Here is a 12,367-nt window from a genome sequence, read left to right as displayed (position 1 = left end):
CAGAGCTGAGACTGACGCAGCTGTCGAGTCACTGCACGAGAAATGCCTGAATGTGACGATTGACGAGGAGGCGCTGTTGGACGGAATCCCTCGGTTAAAGGAGTTTGTGCCGGGGGCGGGAGAACTGTGTGGCTGGACTGACACAACTACAGGGATGCTGGTATGCGGCAGATGGGATCAAGCAATCAAACATCTCAGGGAAATCCTCAGTGCCACACGCAGAACGGAGCCTCTGCCTGCCTGGCCGCAATGTTTCAGTGCAGAGGGTGTTTTCTGTCATGAACGACGTGTGACCAGCAGAACAATCCAGATCCAAGGCTGAAACGCTGGAAAGCCACTCTCAGGGCCTGGACAAACTTCACTTTGCCCTGTCTTGAGCTCTTCAACCAACTGAGCACGAGCATTCAAATTCCAGAACAGATGCATTCATCAGAGAAATGCAGCTATTAATCCAGCCAGCTGCTCCAGAGCTGCCAGCATCGGGGACACCGGTGAGTACAATTCCTTATGTGTGTCCAGGGCTGGGAGTTTTCCATCTATAGACAATTTCTGTCCCCTAGACATTTTGGGGAGAGCTGTGAAAAATTAAGAGGGACTTTTTTTGTATTATTGTCCGTATAAATTGTATAAAATCAGCTTGTTTGTAGTTTTTTAATGCACCACTAGGTGGCAAATGCCATTTCTGTTAATGATCATTTAAATTATTTACTCCTGGGGGAATTCTGCACCAAAAAAATTTAAATTCTGCACCAAAACATTAAAAGTTCTGCACACAATATTGCCAGTTCTGCACACAATTTGCCAGTTGCTCAGAGACAAAACCCCCTGCTCTGGGTGTCCCTAAACCTCTGTCTACCAGAAGCCGGGAGGGGAAGACAGGGCTGGGTCTCTCCAATATGGCCATGTTCTGGGCACTGCCCTGGAAGTTCTGGTTGTGCCACTGTCGGAGACAGGACCCTAGACTAGCTGTGGCCGATCTTCTATTCCTAACAGGCTTCTTGATGGCCCCACCCACAAGAATTAAATTTTTACCCTTTGAAATAAATAAATAAATACAATTCCAGAGCGTTTCATCTCCAGTGTGTTTTATTCAGTGCAGCAACATCAAGGGGATGTGAGTCCATCCTGGAGCCGAAAACCCCTGCCAGGGGGGAGAGCGGCTAACGCAGGCTGCAGGGTGGATTTCAGTGCCGTGTCGCTCTTGCACCGGGTGGGAATCAGGAGAGAAGTTTCAGCAGCAGGAGCCCAGCGAGGGCCGGGAGGAGGATCTCGACCAGTCCCGGAGCCACGCCCACCGCGCCGGAGGCCACTGTGCATTTGGCCGTGGTTAGATCTACACTGCTGCCTGCGAAGGTCCCTGAACCCACTTTTATATTGGCGCAGACGGACTCGGAAGCGCAGCCCTTCATGACCGTCTGCATTTGACTTCCACCTGCGTGTTTGGGAGAAACAGGTGATTGTCAGGGGGGCAGCTCCACTCCTCCAGCTGGACTAGGACACAATGGCCTCCCCCTCCTCAGGGCCTCGCCAACCTCCCCTGACCCCCACAGCCTTCATCTACCCATCTGTCTGCTCCCACCAGCCTGTCTGGCCCAGGATGGCCTCCCCCTTCTCCTCTGCTCGGACAGAGTCTCGCTGTGTGTCTGTAAACCAGTCACTTGCAGCCCCAATCCAGAGCCCACTGACAACACCTACATTGGATGAGGCCTGTATTAACCCCACAGCTCATCTGCAAAGCAGCAGTTCAGTTCTGGTGGTAGTCGTGGGATCTCTAAACAGGGCGGCTTTGTAGTGAATTAAGGCACCATGAGGGGACTCCGCAAAACTAGGTTCAGATCCCAGCTCTGCCACAGCCTTCCTGTGTCACACTGGGCAAGTCTCGGTACTGCTCCGTGCCTCAGTTTCCCCACCTTTAAAATGGGGAGAAAGATCCTTCATTTGCCTGCTTAGATTGCAGGCTCTTTGGGGACAGGGACTGTATCTCACTAGGAGTCCTTCAGCATCTGGCAGAAGAGGGGACCCCGATCTCAGTCAAAGGTCTTTGTGGCACCCAGCACAAGAGGAGACCCCCAATCTTGGTCAGGGGTCTGTCCAGGGCCGGGCACAACAGGGGTTCCCAGGACTAAGCCAGGCCCTACAATAAGGAGTTTATAGACTTAACTATTGACAGGCAATGGACGGAGGAGAACCAAAGGCACAGGGAGGGGAAGACACTGGCCCACCCCATAAAGCTTTATGGAAATATGCTTATGAAAGTAAATACGACATAATTGGAATATGCTTTATGCTACAAAGGCCATGTAACATATCTCTGCAAAGGTTATGATCTACTGAATCTATTCCTCCTATTTGTATGCACGTGTCATTTTTGTATTCAAAGTTATGAATATTGGCTGTGTACTGGCTTGGTTTTAACTAGAGCATTTGGGCAGCTTCTTGAGAAAAGAATGGGAAAATTAAGTGCCCAATCAAGAACCACTTAAGTCAATAATGAACTTGAAGACGCCAATCCACAGCTGAGCTTTCCCAGGAATGTGGCTTGGCTGGTAAGAAACTCAGTCATACATGGACATGTGACTTGCCCATGTGACTCCAAAACTCCATCTTGGAGCTGGATTCTACACAGGGGGAGGGAGGGGTCTCCACCCACAAGAGAAAGTCTATTTAAACCCTTGGGAGACGCCTCCATTTTGTCTTCAGCTGGCTAAAGAGAGAGCCTCTCCGCCTCCAAGGATACCTGAAAGAGACTGGAACAAAGGACAGGAACTACAGGGGGTGGGAGTGATTGCTGGACCCAGACTAGAAGGAGACTCGTCTGGAAAAGGAAGCTCACTGGAACTCCTCTGAGGGTGAGATTTTATCTGTATTCAGTTTTCTTACTGTATTAGATACAGACTTGAGTGTTCTATTTTATTTTGCTTGGTAATTCACTTTGTTCTGTCTGTCATCACCTGGAACCACTTAAATCCTACTTTTTGTATTTAATAAAATCACTTTTTATTAATTAACCCAGAGTATGGATTAATACCTGGGGGGTATTATCTCTCTATTGGTGTTATAGAGGGTGAACAGTTTATGACTTTACCCTGTATAAGCTTTATACAGGGGTAAAATGGATTTATTTGGGTTTAGACCCCACTGGGAGTTGGGCATCTGAGTGTTAAAGACAAGCACAGTTCTGTGAGCTGCCTTCAGTAAAGCCTGCAGCTTTGGGGCACGTGGTTCAGACCCTGGGGCGGTGTTGGGGCAGACGGGCGTGTCTGGCTCAGCAGGACAGGGCGCTGGATTCCCAGGCTGGCAGGGAAAGCAGGAGCAGAAGTAGTCTTGGCACATCAGTTGGCAGCTCCCCAGGGGGTTTCTGTGATCCAACCCGTCACACCAAGTTCACAGTGGAGGCCAGCGCTGGGAACAGAACCCAGGTGTCCTGATCTGCAGCCGATACCTTTACCCAACGGCCCCCACCCAGCGTCTCGCTTCTGCCCTATGGGGGGATGGGGGGTGAACAGCAAAGGAAAAAGAACCCCTGAATAAATGAACGGAAGTTACCAGATGTTATGGTCCCAGCAATATCAATACACTGCGTCTCAGGTCCAGTACACGCTATGGTTTGTTCATTGCATTGACCAGCGTTCAACGCGTAGCAGCCACGGCAGCTCCGGCCGTTCAGGGTGGTGTTAGCCGGGGGCACTGGGAAGAAGCGGAGCAAACCCAGTCAGCTCGGGGACGAGCCCTAGGAGGCATCGGGGCAGGGAGAGCAGCTGGGGGCTGCACAGCTCAGCCCTGGGTGCCCCCTGCAGGGGGAGCTGTAGCTCCGGGGATGCCAGGGGCAGCAGGGGCGGGGGAGGGGTTTGCAGCAGGGAGCCCTGGACCCCGCCCTGGGTGGGGCCAGCCGGGTTCACACCTGGTGGGAGCCTAGAGCCCCGCCCACTAAACTCCACCCATTTTGGGGCTCAGCATTACTCCATGGGGCGCCCCCTGCAGGGCGGGAGGACCAGGCTCAATAAGTTAATATGGGGCAGGTTCCGGGCAGCAGGAGGTGCTGGGGATGGGGGAGGCGAGGCGGAGTTGGGGAGAGGTACCTGTACCTGTGGTTGTTCTGCAGGCGTCTCCCACGCAGCAGACGATGCTCGTCCTTGTTGTCATCACCTGCCCAAAATTCACAGAGATGGGGCCGACTTTACATTCGCTGGATGGCAGACAGCTCTTGAGAAAGCTCTGTCCCTTCACTCCCACTGCACAAGAGGAGAAGGCTGAGATTTGTTCCTCTTCCACTCCCACCCCATCAATGCCCTCTTCACAACAAAGCCCTGTGCCATTATCCTTCCTCTACCCATGGGGAAACTGAGGCACGGAGACACGTGATTCACCCAAGGTCCTACAGGGCCAGACAAAGAGATTTCAGCACCTAAACCCAGCACTTACATCCTCCAGCTCCCCACTCAGCTGCCACCGAACCCTGGGGGCCTGAATCTCCTACCCAGAAAGTCCTTTTGATGCTAAAGTTCCCACCAGGGGGTAGAGCCACCCCTTAGCTGCAGTGGGATTCACAGACTAGGTGTCCCCTGACGATCTCACCTGCAGGGCTGGAGCCAGGGGATGCCTTCGGCGCACGCACACCAGATCCGGCCCTGCACAAAGCCCAGCCAGGGGAGGAGATGCTGGGCTGCTCCCCCCGGATACCCAGGAGCCTAGTGGGTTGGACGCTCCCCGTGGACATGGGGGAATCGGGTTCCAGGGAACGATTTACTATTTCATACAATGTGTGGCTTTTTCAACAGGAGAGACTGAGAGACCCACCCAGAGGCCAGGGGGCCAGGCATGACCTCTTTCAATGCCGTCTTCTGCAAGGAAGGGCTGACCCGGTCCAGATGCCGGACTCCCGGTGAGGGGTTCCCAGCTGTGGATCCCAACCAGAGCTGGGCGCCTCCGTGAAGCCAAACTCCGGGTGAGGGGCGGGGCTTAGGCCACACCCCTCTCCTCGGCCTTTCCTATTGGCTGGCTTAGGCGGCCCCTGCTGGCTGTGCTGGCTTCTGCGGCTCCCATCCTGAGTGGACCCCGGCCCACGGGCTGGCGAGTCACCTGGACTGATTCCCAAGCACAGCTGCAGTGGACACATGTGGCCACCAGCGGCTTCAATTGCAGCCGCTGCAGCTTTTGGGGTCCCAGAGCCCCTTCCCCAAGCTCCCAGCACCAGCACCTGCCCTGCCCCCCGGAGCAGCACTAGGAGCTCAGTGGTGTTTCCTTAGAGCGCCGTGGGGCGGCTGGCTCTGTCCGTGGGAGGGAGGACCTGGCTTTCTCTCCTCTCCCCCTTTGCTGTGATTGAAATCGAAAATCAGTCCCTGATATTTACAACGGCTTTGCTACCAAAAAAATATGAGATGCTTTCTTACAGCAAACACGTTCTGTTCAGTTCATTGCAACTGTGTCATGTTGGTGGCACCTCGTCTTCCTTACACGGTGCAGGTGCCTTCCTGTACCGATGTGGCACGTCCAGCTGCCACCAGGACAGTGTTTGAACTCCCCAAGCTGCAGCCACTGTGAAGTTGGTGGGCCTTTTATTGGAGACCGACTGTTTGCAATACTGAGATGCCTTTCACGTACTAGCCCACAGGGTGCAGCACAGGACCCAGGAGTCCTGGCTCCCAGCCATTTCCTGGTGGAACCCAGCCACCCTAAGCCCGTCCCAGAGGAAGGCGTAGAATAGAACCCAGGAGTCCTGGCTCCCCAGCCGGTTCCCTGACCCATGTTGGTTAGGGTCCATCTCACCTACCCATTGTGACATCGGTACGAATGAAGGCACAAGAGTCTTGCCCAGCGGCGCAGGTCTGCATGCTGCCCGTGCAGTTGTTTCCTGCTCCAGTGCAAAACTCACACTGCAGACAGGTCCCTGGAGAAGGAGAGAGAACATGAGGGTCTAGATTCGTCCCTTCCTTGCACCCTCACTTTCCCCTGAATTTAACTGAACCCAGCTGCAGATCTGGCCCCACTGACACCAGTGGAGCCACAGCCCATTGACCCCAACTGGGGATGATGATGTAGAAATGCCTTTCATATCACCTTGAGCTCATGTGCCTGAGAATCAGATCTGTTTCCTTTCAGACAAACCCTCGGTGCACATCCCCTTTCAGGAATGTCCCTGGTTTCTGGCCAGCTCTGAAACGTGCCCAGTCACGACTCGGTTCTAGTGATTTAAACTGTAAATCTTTCCTCCTTTTTCCAGAATTGTTTCATCCCTTGTCACAGGGACTTTGTGACTTCCAGCCGTCTCCTCCTCGGACGTTGTCACTCAGACGCCCCCAGCTCGGCCCCCCTTATTCTGTGGCTGCGTTTCGGTTCCGTTCATCAACAGTTTCACCCGGCAGGCCGCTCTGAGCTGTTGGTACGTTGGAGAAGTTAGGAAATCAGCCCCTGTAGGAACAGACCCCACTCACCCGTAGCCAGGAGAGCAGCGAGGATGCAGACGGCAAGAGGAGCCTCCATGGTGATGGAGAAGCAGTGGATCAACACTGGGGTCGCTGATGCAACCAGATCTCAAGTTGGGGGATTTATCGGAGACGGGCTGAAATGAGATCAGACGAAGGATCGTACATGCACAATCCCAGCTGACAGGGCCGGTGGAACCACAGAGCCATTTGCCACAGCTCTGGGGTAGCCGTAGCACTGAGCCCTTGATGGCTGGTATGTTCGTGGCACCCACATAGAGGCAAACCTGAAATGCTCCTGCTGGAAGGTTACAGCGTGAGGTGACGCTGTTTCTGGGAATCCAGAACAATCACACACGAAACCACAAAGAACCGGGACACAAAGCAGGCAGCCTCTTAAACAGGGTAAGACAAAGCAGGCTGCTCCCTGTGGCAGCGAGAGACAATGTGCCCACCTTGTTCTAGGCTGGTTCTGTCCAGGCCGCATCTGGTCCCCACGTCTCCCTGCAGAGGACTGCCAGCAGGACCAGGAAACCACCCCCGCCCACTCTTAAAGCGATAGCTTGCCACTGCAAACAGTGCTTGATACACAAAGTCCAGGTCTCTGCAAAGCGGCTCTCAGCCACGTGCTATTTTTAACAGCGGAGGGATCCCTGGGCCTGGAAAAAGGCAAACCCTTATCCCTCCTCCAGAGCCAAATTACCTCTGTTCTCCCACCCCACAGATCAGGGTCTGGGGCCCTGGAATCATCACCCCAGTTTCCCCAAGAGGAGGAGGAATTGTACTGACCCCTCCCCACACTCAGGTGAATTTTTTTCCCCACACCACACAGCTGTGACCCATCCCCCACTCAGTTGGGGTCCCTCACTTTGCCACAGGCCATCAGGGAGCCATAGGCTGGGGGGAGACATTCCCCTCCCTCCTGGTGACAGCTACCTCCGCCCCGCCCCCATGCACTGTGCTGGGGCACTTCCCAGCCTTGCGGCGTGTCACAGAATTGCCAGTACTCTGCAGCTGCCTCAGTTTCCCCACTCTCAGCCACCCTCATGCTCTGTTGTGCCAGGGCGGAGCTGATTTCCCTGCTCCCGGCAGAAGAGTCCAAGAGTTTACACTGAAGTCAGAGTCCCCTCTCCGGTGAGGCAGCAGGCGGCTCTCTCCTGACACAGCCTATCAGTCTCAGGCAGCTGTTTGCAGTCGCTGGGTATAGAACTGGAGTTTAATGGTGCTTCTCCCTTGATACGACCCCGCTGCAGCTGTCAGTTGCCAGCTTGCACGCTGGCTCTTGCCTTCATCAGCATTAATATGGTGGAGGAGTGGGGCTGAGAGCCAGGACTCCTGGGTTGTATACTAGCTTGGGGAGGGGAGTGGGGTCTAGTGGTTACAGCATCAACAGCCTGGAGGGGTATCACTTACCCAAACGCTCCTTAGAGTGAAGTTTGCCGGGGGTGAAGTCAGTGGCTGATTCTGCAGAGTGGAAAAGCTGCGCCCGTCTCTTGTTCTGTCCTGTCACACCTGGGCTGCGTCTGCCTGGTTTTATAGGTACCTGCTGTGATGTAATATAGAAATCTGTGAGATTTCTTCACCAGGTAGAGTCTATACGTTTCTATTCTTCTCACTGGCCCTGCCCACCCTTTCGACATCTGTGCACACAGACAAATTCTTCTCCCTTCCCGCCAGGGAATTGAATGAGAGGAAGGAGTGAAACCAACTCCCCTTAAGAGGCCTGGGTTGGCAACGTAGGCAGCGGGTCACACAAGGGACAGAGAGGCCTGACTTCTGGATCCTGTGCTTGGGAGAAGCAGGACTCCTGGGTTCCATACAGTGGGGCACAGAGGAGAAGGGTTGGGTGGGCCTTGGAAATCTGGGTCCCCTAAGGGCGTGGGGTCTAGTTAATGCAGGAGGAAGGAGGCCTGCTGGTCAGGACTCCTGGGTTCCATAGGGGTGGAAAGGGAGGGAGGCTAGTAGTTAAAACTGGTTGCCAGGATTCCTGGGTTCTCTCTCCAGCTCTGGGAGGAGAGTGGGGGCTACTAAAGTAAAGCAGGGGGCCTGGGAGGCTGGACTTCCATGTTCTGCCACCAGCTGTGTCCTCTGGTGGATTAAAGAAAAGGTCTGGGAGTCGGGACTCCTGTGATCTAGGCCCAGCTCTTAGGTGGAAGCAGGATCTCCTGGGTTACAGCCGGGCTCGGAGCCTGAGTTCCCTTTTCAGCTCTTCCAGTCACTGTGTGTCCTTGGGAAAGTCACAGGGCCTGTCTCTCTTTTCATTGCACACGTTATAACAATATTGCCAACCTCCACCAGCTCTCGTAACAACTTTTGCAACGTTCTTGGTACATTGGGGCATGGGGAGGGCCACAGCTCTGAGGGTGTTTTTGACCCTTTTCCCCGTGCATCCCATTGACACACAATTTAAGCCCCAATTTAAATGCAGACCGGAACAGCGGCATGTCATAAAACAGTTAGTTAAGGGTTAACGTCTCTTTTACCTGTAAAGGGTTAACAAGCAGTAACCTGATGAACACCTGACCAGAGGACCAATCAAGGGACAAGATAATTTCAAATCTCTGTGGAGGGAAGCCTTTGTCTGTGTTCTTTGTTTTGAGTTCATTCTCTCTTTGGATCTAAGACAGGCCAGGCATATTCTTCAAGTTCTCCAAGGTTTCCTGAAGTATTTTCTTCTATTCAGTATAGTGAGTATTAGAAAGGCGGTTTAGTCTTATAATTGATTTCTACATTTGCAATTGTGTATTTGCTGAAGAAATATCTTTATTTCTGTTTGCTGTTACTTTGATTATTCCGAGGAAGGAGGAGGGGAGGAAAAGCCTCTCCAGGCTTCTAAGTTAGACCCTGTATTTTTGCATCCTGGTAATACAGAGATAGTGTACTTTTTTTTCTTTCTTTAATAAAATCTTTTCTTTTTTAGAACTTGATTGATTTCTTCCCTTGTTTGGATTTTCAGGGGAAGGGGGGGGGAAGTGAATCCCTCTTTGTTTGATTCAAGGAGTTTGAATCAAGGTATCTCTCCCAAGGACAAGGGGAAGGGGAAGGAGGTGGGGGGAATGGATTATTTCCCTTTGTGTTAAGAGCCAAGGAAGTTGGGATCTGTGTTCCCCAGGGAAAGTTTCGGGGAACAGGGAGTGTACTAGACACTGGAATTTCTAGTTGGTGGCAGCTTTACCAGATCTAAACTAGGATTTTAGTTTAGAGGAGTCCATGCAGGTCCCCATCTTGTGAACGCTAAAGTTCAGAGTGGGGAATAAACCTATGACACGGCACCTGCGCATGGAGACCATCCAGGGCCCTGCAATGTAGTTGAGATTCTACCGGCCTGGCAAAGTCATGCCTGGGGGTTCCCATCACCTTCCTAATCACCTTGACAGCAGCTCCGGGTTCAAGCTGGTTGTAATTTGTGCTTGATCTCTGCACCTCTTCCTCCTGTCCCTCAGCCCCAGCTCCCTGACACTGTGTCATAAATGTTATGGAAGAGCAGAGATGGATTCTCGCCCCCAGTCCCAGAGTAACACACACGCAGCCCCGCCGAAAACCTCACAAATCTGACAAGCATGAAACGGTTGGCAGAAAATTGCAGGTAAAAAAAATATTCGGCCGGAAAATGAAAATTGTCCAGCTGATAATACAAAAAAATATGGGTTGAAAAGCGCTAAAAACTGGATACGTTTTGGCTACAAACTGCTACGAATTGACCGACGATTGGCCTAAATGTGAATGATTTTCAGCCTAAACCCAACAATGTTTTGAGGCCAAATTATCAAAACCCAAACAATTTTCAGCCAAAACAAAGGTGAAAAATGTAATGTTTCCGGCTGAAAATGGAACAATTTTTTGGCCCATATGAGGAAAGATTAGGGCCGTTTAGCTTGGCAAAGAGACAACTCAGGGGCATGTGACAGAGGGCTAGAAAATCATGCCATGGGGTGGGGAAAGTGACCAGAGAACTGCTATTTCCCCTGTGCCACCGCACCAGAACCAGAGGTCACCCAATGAAACAAACAGGCAGCAGGTCTCATACAAACAAGGGGCTGTACTTTTTCCCGCAGTGTACAATTAACCTGTGGAACTCACTGCCAGGGGATGTGGGGATGGTCTAAGGTACAGCAGGGTTGAAAAAAGAGCTAGATCTGTTCCTGGAGGATAGGGCCATCAATTAGGGCAATTAGCCAAGATGGTCAGGGACACAGCCCCCTGCTCTGGGTGTCCCTAAACCTGTGACTGCCAGAAGCCGGGAGGGGAAGACAGGGCTGGGTCTGTCTTAAATTACCATGTTCTGTGCACTGCCCTGGAAGTTCTGGTTGTGCCAGTGTTGGGGACACGGCACTGGACTGGCTGTGGCCGCTCTTATGTTCTTACCGGGGTTCTTGATGGTCCCACCCATGAGAATCCCATTTTCCCTCCATTGAAACGAATAAATAAAATCCCAGAGCGTTTGGTCTCCAGTGTGTTTTATTCAGTGCAACAATATCAAGGGGAGCCGAGAACCCCCGGAGAGATGAGGGGCTGACGCAGGCTGCAGGGGGGGATTTCAGTGCAGAGTGGCCATTGCACCCGGTGGGGAATTAGGAGAGAAGCGTCAGCAGCAGGAGACCAGCAAAAGCTGCAAGGAGAAACCCGTCTGGTCCTGGAGCCACGCCCGCCGCGCCGGAGGTTGTGGTCCTTGAAGTCACGCCCGCCGCGCCGGAGGTTGTGGTCCTTGAAGTCACGCCCGCCGCACGGGAGGTTGTGGCTGCTGGAGCCACGCTTGGAGCGTTGGAGGCCCCAGGTCCCGGAGATGCGTCCGTCGCGTTGGAGGCCCCGAGTCCCGGCGGCGTGTCTGTCACGTTGGAGGCCCCGGGTCCTGGCGACGCGTCCGTCGCGTTGGAGGCCTCAGGTTCCGGAGGCGCATCTGTCGCGTTGGAGGCCCCGGGTCCCGGCGGCGCGTCCGTCGCGTTGGAGGCCCCAGGTCCCGGCGGCGCGTCTGTCGCGTTGGAGGCCCCAGGTTCCGGAGGTGCGTCCGTCGCGTTGGAGGCCCCAGGTCCCGGCGGCGCGTCTGTCGCGTTGGAGGTCCCGGGTCCCAGAGGCGCGTCCGTCGCGTTGGAGGCCCCAGGTTCCGGAGGCGCGTCCGTCGCGTTGGAGGCCCCAGGTTCCGGAGGCGCGTCCGTCGCGTTGGAGGCCCCAGGTCCCGGAGACGCGTCCGTCGCGTTGGAGGCCCCGGGTCCTGGTGACGCATCCGTCGTGTTGGAGGCCCCGGGTCCCGGAGGCGCGTCCGTCGCGTTGAAGGCCCCAGGTCCCAGTGGTGCGTCCGTCGCGTTGGAGGCCTCAGGTTCCGGAGGCATGTCTGTCACGTTGGAGGCCCCGGGTCCTGGCGGCACGTCTGTCACGTTGGAGGCCCCGGGTTCCGGAGGTGCGTCCGTCGCCATGGAGGCCCCAGGTTCCAGAGGTGAGTCCGTCGCATTGGAGGCCCCAGGTTCCGGAGGTGAGTCTGTCGCGTTGGAGGCCCCAGGTCCTGGAGACGCGTCGGTCGTGTTGGAGGCCCCGGGTCCCGGAGGCGCGTCTGTCGCGTTGGAGGCCCCGGGTTCTGGAGGCGTGTCTGTCGCGTTGGAGGCCCCAGGTCCTGGCGGCGCGTCCGTCGCGTTGGAGGCCCCGGGTCCCGGCGGCGCGTCCGTCGCGTTGGAGGCCCCGGGTCCCGGAGGCGCGTCCGTCGTGTTGGAGGCCCCGGGTCCCGGAGGCGCGTCCATTGTGCCGGAGGCCACAGAGCCTGTCCAGGAGGGGTGACCTGGAGAGGGAGAGATACCCATAGGGAGGCGCTGATGGACAGGCTGGCGCTGCATCCCGGGCCTGCACCATCCACCCTGCACAGTGACAGGGAGCAACACTGCCCCCCACCTGACAGGCCGCAGGTACCCCCAGCATCCCCCAGGTACCCCCTCCCAGTTCACCCCCCCTTCAGCATC

General features: G+C 54.7%; 1 protein-coding gene across 1 annotated transcript; it reads right to left on the bottom strand.

Moving 5' to 3' along the window:
* Positions 1-1,160: 1,160 nt before the first annotated feature.
* On the bottom strand, positions 1,161-6,504 carry LOC123351627 (phospholipase A2 inhibitor gamma subunit B-like). The gene is made up of 5 exons (XM_044991110.1): positions 6,432-6,504; positions 5,771-5,887; positions 4,086-4,232; positions 3,547-3,687; positions 1,161-1,432 (listed from the first exon to the last, which is right to left on the bottom strand). Exons 1-5 carry the CDS (start codon positions 6,478-6,480, stop codon positions 1,218-1,220), a joined length of 669 nt encoding a protein of 222 aa, XP_044847045.1. The 5' UTR covers positions 6,481-6,504; the 3' UTR covers positions 1,161-1,217.
* Positions 6,505-12,367: the final 5,863 nt, after the last annotated feature.

The sequence above is a fragment of the Mauremys mutica genome, chromosome 17 (genome assembly GCF_020497125.1).
Source record: "Mauremys mutica isolate MM-2020 ecotype Southern chromosome 17, ASM2049712v1, whole genome shotgun sequence".
Classification (NCBI taxonomy): Eukaryota; Metazoa; Chordata; order Testudines; family Geoemydidae; genus Mauremys; species Mauremys mutica.
Note: the sequence above shows the minus strand (reverse complement) of the source record. Positions and strands in the feature narration are given on the sequence as shown.